At 43.6% G+C, this 23,665-nt stretch overlaps 1 protein-coding gene across 1 annotated transcript; it reads right to left on the bottom strand.

Annotated features, from left to right (window-relative positions):
* Positions 1-8,454: 8,454 nt before the first annotated feature.
* On the bottom strand, positions 8,455-21,828 carry LOC309383781 (major histocompatibility complex class I-related gene protein-like). Its single transcript, XM_081936669.1, has 7 exons — positions 21,637-21,828; positions 16,311-16,556; positions 15,155-15,430; positions 14,256-14,543; positions 13,646-13,717; positions 10,747-10,898; positions 8,455-9,788 (listed from the first exon to the last, which is right to left on the bottom strand). Exons 1-7 carry the CDS (start codon positions 21,707-21,709, stop codon positions 9,390-9,392), a joined length of 1,506 nt encoding a protein of 501 aa, XP_081792795.1. The 5' UTR covers positions 21,710-21,828; the 3' UTR covers positions 8,455-9,389.
* Positions 21,829-23,665: the final 1,837 nt, after the last annotated feature.

Below are 23,665 nucleotides of genomic sequence, written 5' to 3'. Positions count from 1 at the left end.
TCAAGTTACCATGGGACAATGCTGCGGCCAATTTGCCACAGGCCAACTCCCATTGGGACAATTCAACATGGGATCAGTTCCTTTTATTATTCATCAAAGAATTACAGAAGTTGGTAGTTATAGAAATGATTTCCTTTGATACAAGAGATCAAATAATTTTAATGAAATCAACATTTGGCAAGCTGACCAATTAAATCGACTTTGATTGCTGACCCATAAAATTATTTTTCCCTTGCTATTAAATTACATGCAGACATTATTTCAGAGAGGATTGGGACAAATTGTCTCTTATTCTACATCCTTATTCTACATTCACATTCTGGGCATAATTTGTTTCAACTTCTACCTTCAAAATGACACTATAGGACACTGCACACCAGAACAACTAGACACAAGGACAGTTTTTTACCTGAATGGCATCACTCTGCTAAACAACTAATTCCCACAACACTCTCAATATTTTTTTCAGAATGTATTATTATTATTATTCTCTTCCCTCCTAGTATCTATCTCTCCAACCTAATCCAAAAGGAGACTCCCCCCAAAAACCAAGACACAGAACAGGACCATGGCATCGCCCTCCTCCCTTACATCAAAGGCACCACAGATGAAATCAGCAAAATTCTCCACAAGCACAATATCAAGACAGCCTTCAACACTGACCAAAAAATAGCCAACATCTTAAGAAACCCCAAAGACAAAATCCAGCTAGAAAACCAAGGAGTCTATGAAATACCATGCAAAATTTGCCAGGCAACATACATAGGACAAATGAACAGGAGAATAAATGCACGCATCACAGAACTCAAGAACGCAGTAAGAAAAAAAGAAAAAACTTCCTCCCTTTTCCAGCACCTTAAAGCTACAGGACATGAAATCAATTTTGAAGGAGCCAGGTTAATCTCCAAAACAGAACACCTCAACAAGGGAATAATTATGGAAGCCATCGAAATAGAGAAATACCCCCACAACATGAATAAGCGTGATGATACCTCCCGCCTACCAAACATCTGGAAACCAGCCCTAGTCAAGAAACGAACACCACCCACCATCCAGGCCGTTACAATACAAAACAACAATGCACACACAGTCAGCACCAATCAGCACCAATCTACCAATCATGATACAACCACACAACCAATCATTCCACTTACTGAAACAAAGCCAGCACCCCATCCCCTCCCACCAAGATTTACAGAAAGATGGCAGCTCCGTTCCCATTTTAAGCCAAAGACAGAAGTCTGAAGATGGCAAGTGAGATCTTGCCGAAACGTTGCCAAGACAATCCCAATCTTACACGGGAAAAGACCCGAATACAACAAAACCAGCATACCTACACCCGTGAAAATCTACGAAATATATATATGAACTTGGACATGTGAATGGCTGCTTCCAACTTATTATTTAATGATTTTGTTTTTAATATAGAAGAATAGATCAAACATCTGACTATGAAGAATTGCAGAAAGTGGCTTCTGCCACAAACTGGACTGACATCTTTGGAACTGATCAAATACCATTTACTAAAGTAGTTAATTTTTTCCTATTTATTTTGTTAATATTTTTAGGACTGTGGTAGTCTATTCAAAGTAACACTTAGGCTTAGATGGATTAGAATTATTTTTCCCTATCTTCTGATTAGTTTATAATATAAAATACAAACTTTCAAAGGAAAATAGTAGAAAAAGGAGAAAAAGGAGAAGGGGAAAGTGTAGAAAAGAAAAGAGAAAGAAAGAAAAAGCATTGATTTCCAACTCTCTTTGGTGCAGTAGAATAAGATAATAGCATGAAACCTCAACGTTTTACTTTTATTTAGTAATATAAACTAGCCATTTCTATAACAACAAACTTGTCTAATCGGTAAAACCCAGAATCAAAGTTTCACTTTTTTCCACCTGAAGCACAAAGTTCAGAAACGGTTTCCAAATGGAAACAAAAGTAATTGTTTTTTTTCCCCTTCAATCAGATGATAAGGAGTTTTGTAAAAACAGCTTAAATAAAATGCTATTTTCATTTAATGCTTTCTAATACGTTTATACTTTTAGGATAGAAAGTACAGAACACTGGAAAGTGCTGTCCTTTCTTTTTGCCACCCAGGACATCAACTGCGATCCCCAGCTCTTACCCAACATCACCTTGGGTTACAATGTCTTTGAAGATTATTTCAAAGCACAAATGACTTCAGAGCCTTTGCTGGACCTGCTTTCTGATGGCGAGGCCAATGTGCCCAACTACAGCTGTGGAAGGCCGAGAAACACAGTGGCTGTTCTGGAAGGGGCCAAGACTGGCATCTCCATTCAGATTTCAACCATGCTGGGCACCTACAAAACCCCACAGGTTCAACTTTGCCAGGGAGAAAAGTTGTCGTTCTTCAGCTTTCAGTGATCCTATTGGGTAAAGGAAGAAGAAAGTTTCGTTATGGACATGAAAGTCATTACAAATAAAGGTTCAGGTTATCCAATAGGAAAAAAGGATTAGAGCGGATGCATTCTCTCCAGTGGTGGGATTCAGCCAGTTCGCACCAGTTCAGGCGAACCGGTGGTTAACTTTCTGAGCAGTTTGGTGAATTGATTGTTGGAAGAAATTATTAGGGCAGACAACTGGTTGTTAAATTATTTGAATCCTTCTGCTGGTTCTCTCCCCAACGTGTTCCCATCCCAAACTGGGGGACTTTCTAACTGTTGGATTTTCTAATTCTAAAGAACGGGGAGAGAAACAATATGTGCAATACTGAGCTTTCATTGAAGGGACTGTATGTATCAGTGATGGCGAACCTTTTTTGGCTCGCGTGCCACAAGTGGGGGGAGCGCAGGGGGGTCGAGTGCGGGCATGCTGCACCCATAATGCAACGCACGACCCCCCCAGTACGCATGCGCACACAACACGTGACACCCCCCCATTTTTACACGCTTTTTTCACCCTCCCCAGGCTCCAGGGGCTTTATAGGAGCCTGGGGAGGGCGAAAACAGCCTCCCCCGACCCCCCGGAAGCCCTCCGGAGGCTTCAGGGACCATCCGGAGGCTTCCCTGAAGCCTTTGGAGCACTTAAAATCACCCTCCGAGCAAACCAGAAGTGACTTCCGGTTTGCTCAGAGGGTCGTTTTAAGCGCTCCGAAGGCATCAGGGAAGCCTCGGACTGTCCCTGAAGCCTCCGGAACGCTTAAAACGACCCTCCGAGCAAACCAGAAGTCACGCCTCATGTGCCCTGACAAATGGCTCCACGTGCCACTTGTGGCACGCGTGCCATAGGTTCGCCATCACTGGTATATATAGTCGGTGTAGCTCTCTTAATACTTTTAAAAAAATCATAAACATTTCATTATCATTTACAAAAAAGCAAAGAAAAAACAAAAATAAATATTAACACCTATACTACTACTACTACTACTACTACTACTACTACTACTACTACTACTACTACTACTAATAATAATAATAATAATAACGTAACAGAATACTTTTTCCTAGATTTCTTTTTATATTGGTTTATTTGTAATTCTGTTAATTATATTAGCATATTTATAATTATAAACCATCTTTATATTTAATTCATTGGGACGTGGTGGCTCAGTGGCTAAAACACTGGACTTATCGATCAGAAAGGTCGGCAGTTTCAAATCCCCATTCAAATCCCTAGTGCCGCATAATGGAGTAAGCTCCCATTACTTGTCCCAGCTTCTGCCAACCTAGCAGCTCGAAAGCAAGTAGAATAAAATGCAAGTAGAATAATAGGAACCACCTTTAGTGGGAAGGTTAACAGCATTTTGTGGAACTTCGGCATTTAGTCATGCTGGACTACAGAGATGTCTTCGGACAGCGCTTGCTCTTCGGCTTTGAAACAGAGATGAGCACCGGCCCCTAGAGTCTGGAATGACTAGCACAGTGATGGCGAACGTTTTTTGGCTTGCGTGCCACAAGGGGGGGAGCGCAGGGTGGTCATGTGTGGGCGTGCTGCACCCATAATGCAATGCGTGACCCCCCGGTGCACATGCACGCACAACGCATGACCCCCCCATTTTTACATGCTTTTTTCGCCCTCCCCAGGCTCCAGAGGCTTTATAGGAGCCTGGGGAGGGCAAAAAGAGCCTTCTCCACACACACCCCCGGAGGCCCTCTGGAGGCTTCAGTGACCGTCCGGAGGCTTCCCTGAAGCCTTCGGAACGCTTAAAACCACTCTCCGAGCAAACCCTCAGAGGGTCGTTTTAAGCGCTCCGAAGGTGTCAGGGAAGCCTCCAGACGGTCCCTGAAGCCTTCAGAATGCTTAAAATCACCCTCCGAGCAAACCGGAAGTCACTTTTATTATGCCAAAGACATTATGCCAAAGACAGCAGCCTGAAGATGGCAAGTGAGATCTTGCCGAAACGTTGCCAAGACAATCCCAATCTTACACGGGAAAAGACCCGAATATATATATATATATTTGACTTTGAAGGAGCCAGGTAAATCTCCAAAACAGAACACCTCCACAAGAGAATAATCATGGAAGCCATCGAAATAGAGAAACACCCCCACAGCATGAACAAACGTGATGATACCTCCCGCCTACCAAACATCTGGAAACCAGCCCTAGCCAACAAACGAACACCACCCACCACCCAAGCCGTTACAATACAAAACAACAATGCACACACAGCCTGCACCAATCAGCACCAACCTACCAATCATGATACAACCACACAACCAATCATTCCACTTACTGAAACAAAGCCAGCACCCCATCCCCTCCCACCAAGACTTACAGAAAGACGGCAACTCCGATCACATTTTAAGCCCACGCTTGAAGATGGCAGGTGAGATCCTGCCGAAACGTTGCAAAGACAATCTCAACCTTACATGGGAAAAGACCCGAATACAACAAAACCAGCATACCTACACCCGTGAAAATCTACGAATAACATATTATTATTATCTATATTTATTAGTGAATTATAAGAAAATTGGGATTGAGTGTCGAAAAGGGAGTGTGCAGGCACTCATCAGGATGCAATCTGGAAGAGTAGAATAGAATAGAATAGAATAGAATAGAATAGAATAGAATAGAATAGAATAGAAAAAACAGAGTTGGAATGGATTTTGGAGTTCTTCTAGTCCAACCCCCTGCCTAGGCAGGAAACCCTATACCACTTCAGACAAGGTTATCCAACATCTTCTCATAAAATTCCAGTGTTGGAGCATTCACAACTTCTGGAGGCAAGTTGTTCCACTGATTAATTGTTTTAATTGTCAGGAAATATCTCCTCAGTTCTAAGTTGCATGTATATAAGTAAAGTATAAAGACAAAGTATAGTAAAACACAAAGGGGCACAACACCAACTACAGTTACCATACAAGGGGTGTCAGCTCCTTCTGGGTTCCCAGCCACAGGACCAGCCCCGACTGTTTTGCCCAGAAGGCAAAAATCCATATAAGTGCATATTTTGCAGAAACAAAAACACATATTTCACAGTTAGCAATGATTCAGCAGGATTACAAATATTTCTGGTAAATTTTGAAATTGTCTTAGTTGAAAACATTGGTTCCTATCTTTTTCTTCTGGTACCTGCTATCATCCATAGGACTTATTGAATGTAATAGATCAATGGGTATATTTCCTGATTCTCACAGATACAAATGTTAACAAAAAATGTATATACCGTATTTTTCGGAGTATGAGACGCACCTTTTTCCCTCAAAAAAGAGGGTGAAAATCTGGGTGTGTCTTATATACTGTGTTAAGTAAGTAAGCTCCCCGTTAGGAGAGGGAGTGTGCAGAGAAGCGTACTGAGAGTGGTAGGCAAGAACACACAAAAACCAGCATACAGGGACACTGAATAGTATAAAATATAGTAGTTTACTATGTGGAAATATAGAGGTATTCAGAGTCCAGTTAACAGTCCAAGTCATACACGATTCAGTCATTCAGTTATTAAATAGTCAGTCTAGCAAACAAAACAGCTAACACTAGCAAACCACAGTACCTCACAATATACCGATCAGCATCTAACAAACAGAGAACTAACAGTCATTCTGGCTTCCTCTTATGGCTGCTTGAGGTAACAAACCAATTACATCTCTCTAGCATTTAAAATAACAGATACATTTGTTACAATCATAGCTTATATACATTGACAAGCCAAGCCTAGGGTTACATCCCTAACATTCTCCCCTCTTGGGTTGTCAATGTATTTACACACAACTTCACATTCTCAATCCATAAACATTACAACATTGTTTATGTTTGACCATACACCTTGAGCTTTGGTAAAATGATCAGCAATATTCTCTTCAGACATACAATACTCTAGTGTAATCATTTTACTACTAACACTTTGCTGTACATTCATATATCTTAAGACAGTATGCTTTGTCCTTGTCTTTACAGCAATATTTGATGCCATCTGGATCGCTGCTTGGTTGTCTTCAAGTACAACAATAGGCTCACGAACATTAATTCCCATATCTATCAGGAGTTGCTTGTAACAAATTAAATCGGTACATAACAAAGATAAACATGAAAATTCAGCCTCCATTGTTGATAAACTTAAAAGCTTTTGACAAATAGACCACCATCCAATTAATGCCTTTCCCAAGAATATTGCGATACCTGATGTAGATTTACGTGTGGACACTTCAGTTGCAAAACTTGCATCAGCGTATGCGGTTAATATCAGCTCATCCTTAGGCTCTAAGTATAATGTATAGTGTATTGTCAGTTTCAGATATCTCAATACACGTTTAGCAGCTTGCCAATGCCGTTCAGTTGGTTCAGCATTAAACCTGGCCAATTGATTAACACTATATGCAATATCTGGTCTAGACCAATTGCTAAGATAAGATAAGCTACCAATTAGGGATTGATAAATATTCTTATCAAAAACTGGGCTTTTGATATCATCATTGCTAAATTCTTGATTCATAGGAGTTTTAGCTGGTTTATACAGTTCCATTTTGAAATTCCGGAGTAATTGATTGATCTTCTCAGTCTGTGATATTTTATATCCTCCCCTAGTCTTATCTATCTTCAAACCAAGATATTTCTTTATTTCACCAAGGTGTTTTATTTTAAACCACTTTTTTAATAGTGTAATAATCTCAATAGCCTTTTGTTCTGTTTTAGTAATCAACGTTATATCATCTGTAAACAATAACAATAATGAAATCATACCATCACTTTCTTGCTTAAATAAACAAGGATCAGCCATTCCAGCTTTAAACCCTATCCTTGCTAATTCCTTCACTATGCATTGATTCTACTCGTAGCCTGATTGTTTTAAACCATACAGGCTCTTTTTAAGCTTCCAACAATCAGTGTTGCTATCAGTGTTTAACCCTTCAAATTTCTTTAAATAAATAGTGTGTTGCAATGGTGCATGGAGATATGCTGTCTCAATATCTAAATGATTTTCTACATATCCATGCTTAGCTGCCCAAACTAATGATGCACGTAATGCTATGGCTTTTAAACTTGGTGCAAACACTTCATCATAATCAGTTGCCGACTGGTTGAAACCTTGTGCTACCAATCTAGCTTTATGGGTAACAGTCCCATCTACACTTGTTTTAATCTTATAAATCCATTTACACCCTATCGCATTTTCACCTGGTGGTAATCTCACATTCTCATATACCTCCAGATCTTGTAAAGATTTCAGTTCCCTGTTCATTGCTGCTTTCCAAACTATTTACTCCTCTTTAGGATACGTTGATATTTCATGATACGTTGCAGGAACTTTATCTACTTGACATGCTATCCTAGCTTGATATCTGTCAGGTGGTCGTGTAACACGGGTAGAATGCCTAGGCAATTCAGGGCTCACTATTGGACTCTCTTGTTGCGTCTGTTCCCGTTCTTCTAACTCCTCCTGACATTTCACTTATATACATTGCCAAGCCAAGCCTAGGGTTACATCCCTAACATACTGAATACAGCATTTTTGGGACATTTTAATATTTAAAAACACAACAAGAAAAAACAAAACACAACATACACAATAATATAAAGCAATTATACAGCCTTCTGTATTGGCTTTCATATTTAGCCTTTCAAGTTCTCCATTTTGCATTGCCTTCCTATTGCATCTCTTTTGTCCTATAACAGCGATGGCGAACCTTTTTTGGCTCGCGTGCCACAAGAGGGGGGAGCGCAGGGGGGTCGTGTGCAGGTGTGCTGCACCCACAATGCAAAGCGCGACCCTCCCAGTGCGCATGCACCCACAAGCGACACCCCCCCATTTTTACATGCTTTTTTCGCCCTCCCCAGGCTCCAGAGGCTTTATAGGAGCCTGGGGAGGGCGAAAAGAGCCTCCCCCGCCCCCCAGAGGCTTCAGGGACCGTCCAGAGGCTTCCCTGAAGCCTTCGGAACGCTTAAAACCACCCTCCGAGCAAACCGGAAGTCACTTCTGGGTTGCTCGAAGGGTCATTTTAAGCACTCCGAAGGCATCAGGGAAGCCTCCGGACGGTCCCTGAAGCCTTCGGAACGCTTAAAACGACCCTCCGAGCAACCTGGAAGTCACTGACAAATGGCTCCGCATGCCACTTGTGGCACGCGTGCCATAGGTTCGCCATCACTGTCCTATAATATAGCAACAGTAGTAGTAACTGTTATAATAATATTAATTATTTATATCACCATTATATTTACATTCTCTATTTTCTCTTAATGTTAACAAAAAATGTATATACCGTATTTTTCAAAGTATAAGATGCATCTTTTTCCCTCAAAAGAGGGTGAAAATCTGGGTGTGTCTTGTACACTGAATACAGCATTTTTGGCCTCCTGAAACCCCACCCCCTTCACCAAAATGGCCATGCATAGCCTTTAGAAGGCTTCCAGGTACTCCTGGGGGCTGGGGAGGGCAAAAATGAGTGAAAAACAGGCAGTTTCTTTGCTTGTTTTTGCCCCTCCAGGCCCTAGGAGCACTCTATTAGCCTCCTAAAGGCTATGCATGCCCTTTTTTTTTGACAAAGGCTTCTCAAACTCTCTGCATGCTCCGTTTTCCTCAAAAAAATGAGGCTTGCAGAGGGTTTGGGAGGCCAGCAGAGTGTAAAAACTTGTTTTTAAATTTGCCTCTTTAAAATCTTGATGAGTCTTATACGCCGAAAAATATGGTAAATAGTTCATCTCAAAATGATAACCAAAAAGGAAAAAGTAACCACACATCTTCCCAGTTGGACCGTCAGGGTTTTTGGGAAACAAGCAGAATCCAAATCCAAGCCAAGGTGCAAGTCCAAAGTCTGAGAAGCAGGTCTGAAGTCCAAACGGAGGTGACATGAGGCACAGACTGGAAGTCATGTAAACAGCAGCCACAAAGTTACAGTACCTGCATGGCAAGGCAAATTGTGGTTGTTTCTAACACTGCATTGTCCAAATCGTGGACTAAGGGGTGTGTGTGTGTGTGCTGGTATTACTCCTTAGGAGGAAAGAGGCAATGGACTGACCTCCATTGCGCCTCCTTCAGTCCTACTAAACCGGTTCTTCTCATCCTTTCTGATCAGCAGCAGCTTCAATCCTTCTCCATCCTGGGCTTCTGGCTGGGTCTGTGAGCCCTCCAACTGCAGCTGCGTCTCTCCCCTTTCCTCTCCAGCCAGCTGCTCATCCGCTTGTTCCTCTGAGGGCCCTTCTGAAGTTCCTGGGCTCACTTCTTCCTCCAGCCCCTCCATTCCTGGCTTCGGGGCATCAGCACATTCCTCTGATCCCTCTTCTGAAATCTCCAGAGCTGCTCCTTCCACCTTGTCTGAATAGGCATCTGGGGAAGCCATCAGATGTCTTCTCTCTCCTTCCCTTAGCTCTGTCTTCTGCCCAGAGCAACCCTGTGTGGAAGGAAGCAACCAAAGAAAAGTTTGCACTGCCCTTCCATACAAACAAGTCCTCCCTGAGAGAGAGATCTTCTAGGAAGGGGTCATCCCTTCTCTCCCCAGTGTTTCCTTCCTCTTGTCTCTCTTATACCTCCAGCTCATGATCACCAAGAAGCCTTTACCCTAGAGGGCCTCCCCATTTTTCCAGCTCTCATCCCCCCCACTTTCCTGGACAGAAATCCCCCATTTTCCCAGGGTACCCCACTTCCTGCCTCACTCTCCTTCCTTGGAGCTGGAGAGCCAGAGAAGCTGAGCTGTGACTGATCTTCCCTTGTACAGTAGTTGATCAGAGGGTCCCCAAGAGGAGGGGCTGAGCCCCAGAGGAGCTTCAGACAACCCACCACCCCTCCATGGCTGCCTTGGGAAGGCTTTAAGGAGGAATTCCCCACCCAACAATTCTGAAGGTGTTTGTCCTAAGGTATTCTCCAAGCCCCAGGTTTTGTCTAAAATCAGAAATGAGGAGGTGATAAGCTGCCTGGGAAAGCCAAGGGAAATCATCAAAACAATTAAAAAATGAAAGTTAGAATATTTCGGATATGTGATGTGACACCCAGAAAAATAAGGCATCCTTCACTTAATCCTCCAGGGAAAGATTGAAGGCAGAAGAAGAACATCATGGCTTCAAAATTTAAGGGACCGGTTTGGACAAAACTTAACAGCACTTTTACGTGCGGCTGCTGATAAAAATAGGATCACTAAAATGATCGCCAATGTCTGATGATGGATATGGAGGAGGAGGGGGAGGGGGGAGGAGGAGAAGAAGAAGAAGAAGAAGAAGAAGAAGAAGAAGAAGAAGAAGAAGAAGAAGAAGAAGAAGAAGAAGAAGAAGAAGAAGAAGAAGAAGAAGAAGAAGAAGAAGAAAGAAAGAAGTTGTTTTGTCTCTTAAATAGACTTCAACAATAGTGAGGCTCACCTTTGGTATCATTTTGGATGGGAACATTGCCTGTGATTGAATCTCATTTTCAATGCCACAAGTAGAGGAAGAACAAAGTTTTTTTGAAGGAAGGTGTTCGAGGTAAGTTTTCATTGCCTGATGGGTTCTTTTCCTGTAGTTCAGCCAATAGCCTAATAGATTGCAAAGAGAGAAGATAGCTAGTTTATTTCTGGGGCAGCAGCTCCTGCCTGGGATGGATTTAAGCTGAAGACCCCAAGGGGGCCACGTGGTAAAACTGCCTGGATTATAACTCAGCATCTTGATTTGCTTATATGTATTTTGCTTTTATATTTTTGGCAACGTCTCACTCGCCATCTTCAGGCTGGTGTTTTTGGCTTCATGTTTGTGTGAGTAAAGCGTGGTTGGAGCTGCCATCTCTCTATAAATCTTGCTGGAGTGCTGACTTTGTTTCTGTAAGTGGATTGATTGGCTGTGTAGTTGTATCATGATTGCTAGATTGGTGCTGGCTGTGTGTCCGTTGTTCTTTTTATAGAAAGACGGCAGCTCCGACCACGCTTTACTCACACAAACATGAAGCCGAAAACACCAGCCCTCCTCCCTTACATCAAAGGCACCACAGATGAAATCAGCAAAATTCTCCACAAACACAATATCAAGACAGCCTTCAACACTGACCAAAAAATAGCCAACATCTTAAGAAACCCCAAAGACAAAATCCAGCTAGAAAACCAAGGAGTCTACGAAATACCATGCAAAACCTGCCCTGCAACATACATAGCACAAACGAACAGGAGAATAAATGCACACATCGCAGAACACAAGAATGCAGTAAGAAAAAAAGAAAAAACTTCCTCCCTTTTCCAGCACCTTAAAGCTACAGGACATGAAATTAATTTTGAAGGAACCAGGTTAATCTCCAAAATGGAGCACTTCAACAAGAGAATAATTATGGAAGCTATCGAAATAGAGAAACACCCCCACAACATGAATAAACATGATGATACCTCCAGCCTACAAGAGATCTGGAAACCAGCCCTAGTCAACAAATGAGCCCCACCCACCATCCAGGCCGTTACAACACAAAACAGCCAGCACCAATCAGCACCAATCTACCAATCATGATACAACCACACAACCAATCAATCCACTTAAACAAAGCCAGCACTCCACACACCCCCATCAAGATTTACAGAAAGACGGCAGCTCCGACCATGTTTTAAGCCGAAAACACCAGCCTGAAGATGGCGAGTGTGTGTGTGTGTGTCATCACAAAATCTCCAGAACCATAATGCCTACTAACTTGAAATTTGACACTTATGTTCGCCTTGACTTCTAAGAGCTCGCTAAGAAAGAATTTTTTTGAAATGACCAGCAGATCATTAGTATTTCTTATAATATTACTAGCTGAATACCCGTGCTCCACTACAAAATCTATGTTATCGGGGTTGATAAATGAACACTTACAGCTTGAAAATTAATGTGCAGTTACAATTGTCCTCTCCTCTCCCCTTCTCTCCCTCAGGCTGGCCCCATTGATCCTCTCCTATCTTATCCCCTTCTCTCCCTCAGAGGCCTCTGTGGGGCAAGCCTGAGGGAGAGAAGGGGAGACTCATTTACTTTCAAGCTGTAAGTGTCGATTTATCAAGCCCAATCACATCGCTTTGTAATGGAGCATGGTATTTCAGCTAGTTATGGATGAAAAGCAAAGTTGTTGGCTGCCTAGAGGTGCTGACCATGGGGAAGTGGAAGGGATGTTACTGGGGATATTAAGAAATAATCAAGTTGAAACTGTCCATGTTCCCATTAGAGCTCCTATAGGACATCACAGTCCTGTTTTCCACCACCAGTGAAGCCATTCAAAGCTGCCCAGCTGGGCTGTTCCCAGTAGGGGTTTCTAACTAAAGCATCAGTGATTTTTATTCAATGATGCTACACCTCTGGGAATTCTGTTATTGGTCCAAGACAGATGAAGCTCCCCCATGTGTGTTTTGATTTATACTCCAAAACCCCAATCCCAACCTATCCTGATAGGACCTTGGCCACCATCAATTACTTTTAAGCAAGGATGTTAGACTTTTGGAGATTGGTACAAGACAGATGGGATTCCCCACATAATCCAAACACGGTAGTCCTTAATCCAATTCTCACAACGTCTGTTTTGATTTCTACTCCAAAAACCCTGTCCCAACCTCGGCAGATTGAAGTTCTGGCAACCTTGTCTGGTCTTGAAAAGCTAACGTAGGTCTGATTGGTTTAGCACTTGCGCCTGAGATTAGCTGGCAAGCAAGACAAATCACAAGCAAGGCCCATCCGGGAAGAAGGAAATGGCACAATTTCTGAAAAAATAACATGGATGTATTGACTCACACTTGGTGAAGCTCAACTGAGGAGACCCTTCCCACATCCCTGTTCCCTCTCATGTCTCTTGCTCTGAGTGCGAGCAGAAGAAGCAGTGACTGCTTTTACCACTGGGGCTTCCTATTGTTGTCTGTCCCCAGGTGTGACTGCAAGCAGGAGAAGAGGACACAAGGCCCCTCCCTCCATTTCCCCCACCTTCCACCAATATTTCCCTGATCTTTATCAGGGTCGGGATTATTGTTTTTCAAGCACTTTCCAGATCATTTATGGGACTTTTCTTTGATTCTTGCACCCCTGATATTTGCCCCTCTGAAGGACGTCTATTAAGGCCAAAGAGGCTTCCTTCCAGACAACAGGAAGGTCGAACATTCTGAGATTTACGGGAAGTTGAAAAATGGCCACCTTGTTTCTTCTTCATTTCTGACTCTCATTCAAAATGCTGCTTGTGGGGAGGGGTCTTGTGGGGGTCCTGGCTGCCACTCTCAGAGAGAACCTCTCCTACACACATCAGCTCAGTCAGCACAGAAAGACACAGGATTGGAGGATGCATTTCACTTACAGATTACGAAGAGAGTCACAAATGCCAAGATTATGATCATCACCATTCCCACCAAACGAAATAATGACATATCTAAAGAAAAAGAAACATGGTTCTGGTTAGACAGATGCTGATCTCCCTGACATGGAGTTCCTAAGCAATGGAAGCATTTCCCAACCTGAACTGGCCTCCAGGGAGTTCCCCCACCTGAAGGAAGCCCCCAATACCCCTGAGGCTGAAGAGGGAAGAGCAAATGGCCTTGAAGGGGCAAAGAAGGAGACACAACCAAGGCAACAGTCATATAAGGAGGAGATTTCAGCCTAGGCCAAGAAATCAGTTTAAGGACACGTATCAAGCAGGCCCTTCCCTAGTTCATCTGAAGATAAATGAAGGGAGGCAGAAGCATTTTCAGATTGCCAGATTGTACCTGGCATTGGTTTCTTATTCAGGTCTCCCTTGTTGGGTTGACAAAGGGCCAACCTCCCCTACTGAAAGTGGCATTAATTGAACCATCCTACAATGGTGAATAATCTACTTCTACATTTATTTTTATTGATGTATTTTATTTAATATATTTATATGCCACCCATCTCACCACAAGGTGACATATTGCAAATGTTGAACCTCTCACCTGTTTCCTCCTTCCAGGCCAAGACCAGGGGCTCCTGCAAGCCCTCGTGCTCCAGGTGACATTGAAAATGGCCCCTCTCCTTGGGGTCAATCTCAATGCTGAGCCAAAGATAATAAGTCCCATCTGAGTTGGGGGCCATGTTCCTATGAAGAGTCTCATACTGGCAGACCTCTCCATCTCTGGTCCAGGTGGCCGAGATCTCCTTGGGGTAGAAGCCAAAGGCCTGGCAGATGAGGACCTCCAGGCTGTCATCCACCATCTTACGAGTCACTTTCCCCACTGGGGGCTCTGCAGAAGAAGCAACAATACAAGAGTTCCGGGGATTTCTGGAGTTCATGTCAAGACAATTGAATAACAGGGAAGACTTCCTTCAGTCAACCTCTCCCTCTGCTCCCTCACCTCTCCTGAACCTCTGGGACATTGAACTCATTTTTTAAAGGGACACATAGAGTTAGGGGTAAAGTTCTCACTCTGACCAAAGTAATTGTAATGTTTGGGCTTTGATTCCGTTTTTGACACCCTAAATTGAATTTGTTCCAGATGTTCCAGATGGAAATTGGGAAGAGAATCAACTTTTGGTTCTGCCACAAATGCAGGATGTAAAAATTAGATTTCCTCATGAAAATGAAGCTGGATCTCAACTTTGCTATCTGGCTCCTTTGGTTTCCTTTTCTTTTTCTTGGAAGAACTTATTTTTTGAGGAACTTTTTTTCAGAAGTTCTTTGGAACTTCTTTTCCCTATTGTGGTAAATGCCCCTAGTTTGTCTTGGTAAATGCCCAGATTGCTTTCTGCCTCGCATATGAAGGGTGGCTCGACTGCATAGGGCAGAAAAACATCAGAAAGGAAGAGGAGGGAGCCTAGAAAAAAATACATAACCTGAGCCCATTCAGCCACTCACCTGTCTTCTTCACAGCTTCCTTCCGGTAGGAGAGGCATTTCTGTAGCCACTCAAGGCAGTTATTCTCCAGGAAGACTTTGTTTCTCCCAGACCTCGCTGGATCCTTCTCCAACTTCTCCTTGATCTTCTGGGCCTGGGGCTGAGCTGTCACCCATCTGAGGGTCTCCTTATTGAAGCTGATGAAGTCCTCCCCATTGTAGCCATAGTGCAAAAACCCTCTTTTGCTCCCGTCTTCCCTGAGCTCACAGCCCAAAGTCACCTGCCAGGTGTGAAGCCCTGAAATACACAAAGAGGGGTGAGAATAGTCCAGAGTTCCTCTCCCTAGAGACCCCCTCCCAAATGATTGAAGTGTTTCCTTCCCCCTTATCCCACCAGGGGAGGGAAAACGGATCTTGCCTCCCCTCTTTCTTTCAAGGGTGGGAGAGTCTTTTCTGTGATCTGGGGCTACACTTAGTCTTTGTGATGTGGGGCTAAAAGATCATGAAGACCCCGAGAGAGAAGATCTTGGGTAGGAGAGGCGGTTTTTTTTCCTTTGCAGGAAAGGATCACCCATCCTCATGCTCCTTATAGCCAATGGTGGTCAAAGGCAGAAACAATATTGTCCTTTCCTGGGAAGGAGTGTCAACTACTAAAACGGAACTGGCGGCAGCCACTTTTCCATTTCTCAGTTGCCACACAGGAATGGCAGGCGGGGGGGAGGTTTGGAATGTCACTCCAACCCAGACATAACACATAATTGTCCCATAGGAACCAAGGTCATCTCCAGAGGTGGAGAGGGAGAGGAGTGACCAAGAAGCTCTCCAATTAACCTAATTGGACAATGTGACATGTGACACTTGGGGAGGGAATCATTTACTCTTTTGATTATACTGAAACCGCAGGAAACATTTAGAGTTGGTTTTGCTTTCACCTGTGCCGATATGCTGTAGCCAATAAAGAAGTTCTTTGAGGAAGGTTCCAGTCTCAGAATTCTGATTTGGTTGTGTTTTAGTCGGAGCTTTGGCACAGGGTTTATCTCAACCCCCTAAGCTCCCAGCCTCCCAATTTCTGTTCTTTGCCCGCTTGCTTCTTTTCCCATTAACCAAAGTGACAAGAGGTGGGAAAGTGAGATTTGAGGGAGAATTTGGGACTTGAAGGCAGATCTGCCTCTGCTCACCTCCAGTCTGGGGATTGAGTTTTGATAACCACTCCTGTTCAGCTCTGAACACCATCCCAGGTACCACAAACATCTGCGCCTCCTCCTCCTCCATCCAGGGCACCAGAGGAACCAGCTTTCCGGTGGGAATGTCATATCGAGCGATGGGCTGGTCATCCAGGTGGACCATGGAACTGAACTGGGGCACCCTCTGGCTGGACTCTGACACCTCTAGGTAGGAATAGGACAGGGAGTGCCTGAAGGAGCCTGGAAGGGGAAAAGGGATACAATCAAGATCAAATGAGGTACTACTACCACTCTATAAAGCCTTAGTAAGACCACACCTAAAGTACTGCATCCAGTTTTGGTCATCATCACACTATAAAAATGATGTTGTGACTCTATAAAAAGGGCAGAGGAGAGCAACCAGGATGATTAGGGGACTGGAGATTAAAACATATGAAGGACGGTTGCAGGAACTGGGCATGGCTAGTCTAGTGAAGAGAAGGACCAAGGAAGACAGGATGTATTGTGCCCAGAGTCCAAAGTCTCTGTACTCTCTACTCAACTGCCCAACTCCAAGCAGCTCCTGCCCTGCTGGTCCTCCAGGTAGTGGGCTTGTAGGGTCAAATGGAGTCAGGTCCTCAAGCAACAGTGTGAATCTGGAGGGACCCCTCACCAGATGTGCCCAGCTGTTTCCAAGGTCAGTCAAGAGTTGCTAGGGACTTCTGTTATCAACCTATGAATGAGGGGCATATGCATAAATATAACAATGTCTTTAATAACTAGTTGTTACTGTGGGACAACAATATTTAGCATTTCATCTGTAATCAACTATGAGTGAATTTCTTTTTTTCTTTTTCATTTATTTCCAAAGTTAAAATGCAAAGTCCTCCGTTCACCAACCCCCCCCCCCCCCCAAAAAAAAAGAAATGCAGAAAGGACAAAACAAAGACAGAATCAGAAACCAAAAAAAGGGAGGAAGAATTATGCAGAAAACAAAATATTAAATGTACACATGAAATGGGATTCCTCCCTAGCATGGCATTTTGAGTGACGTAACAGAAGAGACTTCTACTTCAACTACCTGCTTAGGCAGGAAACCCAATGCCATTTCAGACAAATGGTTGTCCCAACAGATAGGGAGCTCTTTTCCTTTTGCCAACAAACAGCTGATTTTGCCACCAAAGGTAGTTATTTGGTAGCTTTGCTCCCTGTTTTTTGGGGAAGGGGAGACCCAGACAGAGAAGAGGGGGCTGGATGCCCTTAGTTCTTGATTAAGAATTCTCTCTCATTTTTACTTCCTCACTCAGATACAAACAGGGATAGATTTCACACTGAATACAAAATGTTCTGAGCAAAGGGGGACGGGAGGCATTTCCTGCTGGAAAAGGATTTTGAGACAGAGGATGAATGTGGGGGAGAGACCCAAATTGTCATGCATCCCACCCCTCACTTTCAATTTCCTCCCACCCAGTCACAAAGCCTTCCAGAAACTCAGCTGTTGCCTAGCATGGAGGACACCAGCACAAGAGCCAGAGGGGCGCCCGGGGCAGCTCCATCACCCTCAGACCACGTACACCTATGACCGAAGACACTTCGCACCCAGAGACTGAAAGCGTTGTTGCCAAGGGTTGCCGTTCAGCTGAAGTTTTCTGCCCCACCAGAAGAAGAAAAAAAATACTGCCCTGGTATTGTTTCATCACCACAAGCTTCGCAAGAGAGGAGAGGGCGCCTAGCCTGACCGCCCACAACATGCAGCGATCCTCTGAAGGTCATGGACAGCCAGATTTAGCGTGCAAATGACCTGGGTACGCCTATTGTGTGAATGCAGCCACAGCCATTAGGCCCTCCTAATTCTTCTTGCAAGACTTCCGGAGCAACTCCTTCCCCCTATCCGCTCTCCCTCTCTCCCCCGCGGCCGTAAGATAGTTCTGCTAACTAGAGCATACACAACATTTGCTAGACCAATTCTTGAATATAGCTCATCTGTCCGGATCCCACACTGCATATCAGACATTAATACAATCAAAGAGTCTAGAGATATTTCCCGAGAAGAGTCCTCCATTCCTCTGCTCACAACAGAAGACCTTATGCCACCAGACTTGGAATGTTGGGCTTGGACAACTTAGAACTTCTCCGTCTTCGATCCGACCTAAGCTTAATACATAAAATTATCAGCTACAATGTCCTACCTGTCAATGATTACTTCAGCTTCAACTATAACAACACACGAGCTCACAATAGATACAAACGTATGGTAAACCTATGGTAAACTGCTCCAAACTCGATTGCATAAAATACAACTTCAGTAACAGAGTGGTCAATGCCTGGAATGCACTAACTGACACTGTGGTTCCTTCCCCAAACCCCCAAAACTCTAACCTTAGACTGTCTATGTCCACTTCACCCCATTCCTAAGAGGTCTGTAAGGGGCATGCATAAATGTACTGTCCCTGTCCTAATATTCCCTTGTATTCATAATCATTTTATGTATTCATAATCATGTCTATACTTGTATCTGTTATCTAATTCAAACTTGACAAAATATATACTTGATAAATGATTCCATGATAATTCACAGTTGACCGGCGCCCAGGAACAGGGCCTTCTCTGTGATGGGCCCAGCCCTCTGGAATGACCTCCCCCCAGATATCAGGACAACGACCGATCTCCGCTCCTTCCACACGAAACTCAAGACCCACCTGTTCCAACTAGCTGGCCTGCCTTAACTATAACCTTCTAACCTCCCTGGAAATTTTAATATGTTAATATTTTAATCGTAAATTTTGAGGTTTTTAACTGTTTTAATTGTTTTAATTTATTGTTATTTATTTGAACCTAGTGGCTTCCATTTGTATTTGACTGTTAAATATTGATGTCACCTCCTCCATGCCACACTTGTATTTTGATTAATTGTACGTCGCCCCGAGTCCCGTTGCGGAGAGGGGGCGACTGATAAATCGAAACAAATAAATAAAATAAATAAACATCCCAACAGAGATGGTTGCATGAAAAAAGGGAGAATCCTCCACGCTCGGTTTTCACGCACTGCCTCGTGTGAATGTGACCCAAAGGTTTTGCCAAGTGTTGCCCCGGAGGCAGAGCCATCACCTCCCCTTCAGGCGGCGTCCACATGTTCTTCATTGCACCCAGAAGAGGTGCCAGGATGCGCTGGGATAGGTTGGCTAGTCTCCAGATTGGGGATGTTAGGATTTGGAGTCCCTCCCCATAGCGGGCTGGCACAAGTGACTCCTGAAGAGGGGGGAACCCATCCTCGTGGCCACCTCTCCTGGAACTGGGTCCCACTGTGTCAGACTTGGGTCCTTGGAACATGATGGGACAACATACTGACTTAAAACCTGAAATATTTTTGTTAGGGATTTTACCAGAAAATTACAGTAAAGAAAATGTATATTTGATGATTCATGTTATAACAGCAGCTAGGATCATATTTGCACAAAATTGGAAAAGCGAAGAGATCCCTAGAGAGGAGAATGTGACTAAGAAAATATTAGAACGTGCAGAAATGAGCAGATTAACGTTAGCAGCGAAGGAGAAAGAGCCAACCGAATATTGTATGATTTTGGGAAATATTTTACCAATGGCTGGTGAATAAAAAAGGGAGTTTGGAAATGAAGAAGGCTAAAAATATTAGTAGAAAGTACGTCCAGATAGAGATACAAGTAAGATGAAAACTGTTAGTATGTGTATGATGAGAATAATCATGTGGAATGTTAATAGGGTATTATCCATGGAAGATAATAAGAAATATGGAGAGTTTTATAACGTTTAAATGTTTAATGTATTACAATATTAAGTTTAGGGAAACAATGTTAATATGAAAGTGAAAAATGTGGCAAATGGGGAACAATATTGCACAGAGATGTTTGTACCCAGATGACCCACTGTATAAGGAAAGATGGAATCTTTATTTTTGTAATTGAAAAATAATAAAAACATTTTTTTTTTAAAATGAACAGATTGACACTGGCTGTCAAAGAGAAAGAACCAACGGATTATTCTACAGTTTGGGAATCTTTTCACCGGTGGTTAGAGAACAGACCTAAGAATTAATAGTAAAAGAAGTTCTCCAAAGTATAAAACAAATGTATGAATAGTCGATATAACTAATAGAGTTAAATGAATTACAACGGGATAGTTACACTATTAGTTAATGTAGTGGAAATTAAACCAAGATGAGATTAAACAATGAATAAGAAATGCTGTATTTTCATGTTGGCCCAAAATAATTGCACCCAGATGAAAACGTTGGTTAATGGAAAATGGGTTGTTGATATAAAATGAAAAACAAAAGAACGTGGCGACGAGCAGAGCGACCGGCCGAGACTCCTCCGCTGCTGCCCAGTTGCAACTCCCTCCCTCCCTCCGCACTCAGGAAGGGACGAGGGGAGAGGCAGAGCTTGCCTGTGGCGGAACGGTCCCAGTGAAAGGGAAGCGTCACGGATTGTGAGGCCGGGCTGGAGAGCGAAGGATGGAAGCCTTGCTGCAGGCGCGGCGCTGCTCTCTATTCTACAAGCCATCCGGGCCAGAACGTCCTCAGCCTTAGATCTGAATTGCGGGGCCAGCCTTGCCTGGAGCCACCAAGAACACACCCCGCCCAGTCCCTCCGCCTGGGCATGCGCAGTTCGACTTCCAGAAGGGGAGCCTCCTCCCGTCTTCCTATTAGCCCGTCCGCCAGTCCACTGGACTTAAAAGTCACCAAAGTTGAGAAACACTGCTCTAAACCTTCCCGTTTGACCTAAACTGGACTGGACTGGATTAGACTAGACGAGGAGAGGAGAGAATTCTTCCTTGGGCATACAAGGAATTGTTCTTTGATGCCTAGGCTCTCAGTGTACATAACAGAAAAAATAAAATCGAACGCATTCATCAAGAATCATAAGGTACAACGCTTAAGAATAGTCGTAGGTTACTCATAAGCAATCAAAGAATACTAGGAAACAAAACAAATTAAAGTTTTGAACTTTCACTCCTCCTGCAGAACTTCAGCCAGAAGAACGGATGGCAAATCGAACACCAAAAGTTGTTTGTCCCACCCTAGTAACTCGTTCCTACCTAACGCAATACAAACATCCTACAATTACAAAATCTATTCCGTGTGTATAGAGATAGATCTCTTGTTCTTAAGTTGCTGGAATACACAACGGGTTAAAAAAAGAGCAACATTTGTAACCAAAGGAGACAATTCATGCTGGGTGGACTGGAGAAGACGGAGGGGGGATGTGGGAGAGAGACCCAGGCAGGACACGCGTCGTCCGTCCCCTCCGCCTTCCCCCCCCCCCCTCGCTTTTAAGCCACATCGCAAATCCTTCCAAAAACTCACCGCGGCGGCTTCTCGGCATCGAGGATTCCAGCCAGGCCCAGAGGAGCAAGACGAGAGCCTGTAGCAGCCGCATCACTCCCTGACCACGGGCACCTTCGACTCCCGAAGACGACGGGGTCCGCCCATCCTATAAAAGGGCCTGCCTCACCCACGCGTCTTCGACAAGTTTTCTGACTCATCCGACTCATCGCTCCTTTTTCCTTGGGGGGGGGGGATGCTTGGCACCGGACTCCCAGCTTTACCAATCGCAGCGTCGCTGCCTCGCCCCACCCTAGTTCCACTGAAGTCCATCGTCTCATCCGTCCACGGTCCAACCCCCCCCCCCAAAAAAAAACCTAAGTCCGTGGATGCGCCAGAGAGCGAAGGAAGCGGCTCTGCTATTTGCACATCCTAGGGGACTCTGGAAAGTCCTAGCCTGAGGTTGCCCTCCACACGCAGAGATGCACCCTCCCGTAAAGTTCTCACCAGCCAGGCTCAGCATTCAAGCGACCTAGTCGCCTGGTGTGTGAAGGCAGAATAAGGGAGTTGGAAGGGACCTTAGAGGTCATCTAGTCCAACCCCCCCTTAAGTGGGAGACCCTACACCATTTCTTACATAGGGCAATCCAATCTCTTCTTGAAAGCTTCCAGTGATGAAGCTCCTGCAACTTTTGAAGACAACTTCTGTTGCTTGGTTGATTGTTCTCACTGTCAGAAACTTCCCCTTTATCTCCAGGTTAAATCTCTCCTTGATCAGTTTCCATTCATTCATCCTTGCCTGGGCTTCAGGTGCTTTGGAAAATAGTTTGAAGCCTTTCTCTCTGTGGCAGCCCCCCCAAATATTGGAAGACTACTCTCAGGTCTCCCCTGGTCCTTCTCTTCACTAGACTACCCATGCCCAGTTCCTGTAACCGTTCTTCATATGTTTTAGTCCCCAGTCCCCTAATCATCCTGGTTGCTCTCCTTGGCACTTTTTCTAGAGTCCCAACATCTTTTTCATAATGTGGTGACCAAAACTGAATACAGTACTCTAGGTGTGGTCTTACTAGGCCTTTATAAAGTGGTATTAATACCTCACTTGATCTTGAATGTATTCATCTGTTAGGATTGCATTGGCTTTTTTGGCTGACAGCTGCACACTGCTGGCTCAAGATATACAGACATCATAAAGGCTGAAAAACTTGTGATAAGATCAATTAAAGCATTTGAGATGCTTAGAAAGGGAAAGGGTCCATAAGGAAAAAAAAGGATCAATGGCTTAATTACTTCAGAAAACTTCAAAAATATAAAATTTGTACAAAATCATCAATTTGTTGGACTTCCTCGGGAAAGACTTGTAGAAAGCATCATAACAAATTTGAAGAAAGGATTCATGGATTGTGAACATTTACAAACAGGTAGCCAATTTCAAGGCACAAATAAATTACGATTTCTCAATTTTTTTTTGGAGCCAGATTACTGGAAGGAGTAGTAGTTCCATGGACAGAAGCTGCTTGAATTTTGTAGTAGTTCCATGGACAGAAGCTGCTTGAATTTAGTGACATTTTTCATTACGAAATTAATACCAACAAAAAGGAGTTGCCACCACTGTCTGATACAAGGAGATGCAGGGCTGAACTGAGAGAGACTCAACAAAGATCAGCAAATGAGGAAGCAGCAACTACTTCAGTAAACCACTCGAAACTCTATTGCAGAAAACACGACTTCAGCAACTGAATGGTCAATGCCTGGAATGCCCTACCTGACTCTGCGGTTTCTTTCCCAAAACCCCAAAACTTTCACCTTGGACTTTATTTATTTATTTATTTATTTATTTATTTATTTATTTATTAGCATTTATATACCGCCCCCTCTCCCAAAAGGGACTCGGGGCGGTGTCTATTGTTCACCTCACCCCATTCCTATGAGGTCCGTAAGGAGCCTGCATAGCGTGCCTACCGTCCCTGTCCTAATATTCCTTTCTATTTGTATCCATTTCATGTATTCATATTAATGTTTATACTTATATCTGTTATCTAATTCATGCTTTATGGAAAATAAATAAATAAATA

Source organism: Natrix helvetica (assembly GCF_964273705.1).
Source record: "Natrix helvetica genome assembly, chromosome: 1".
In the NCBI taxonomy this organism is placed as follows: Eukaryota; Metazoa; Chordata; class Lepidosauria; order Squamata; family Natricidae; genus Natrix; species Natrix helvetica.
Note: the sequence above shows the minus strand (reverse complement) of the source record. Positions and strands in the feature narration are given on the sequence as shown.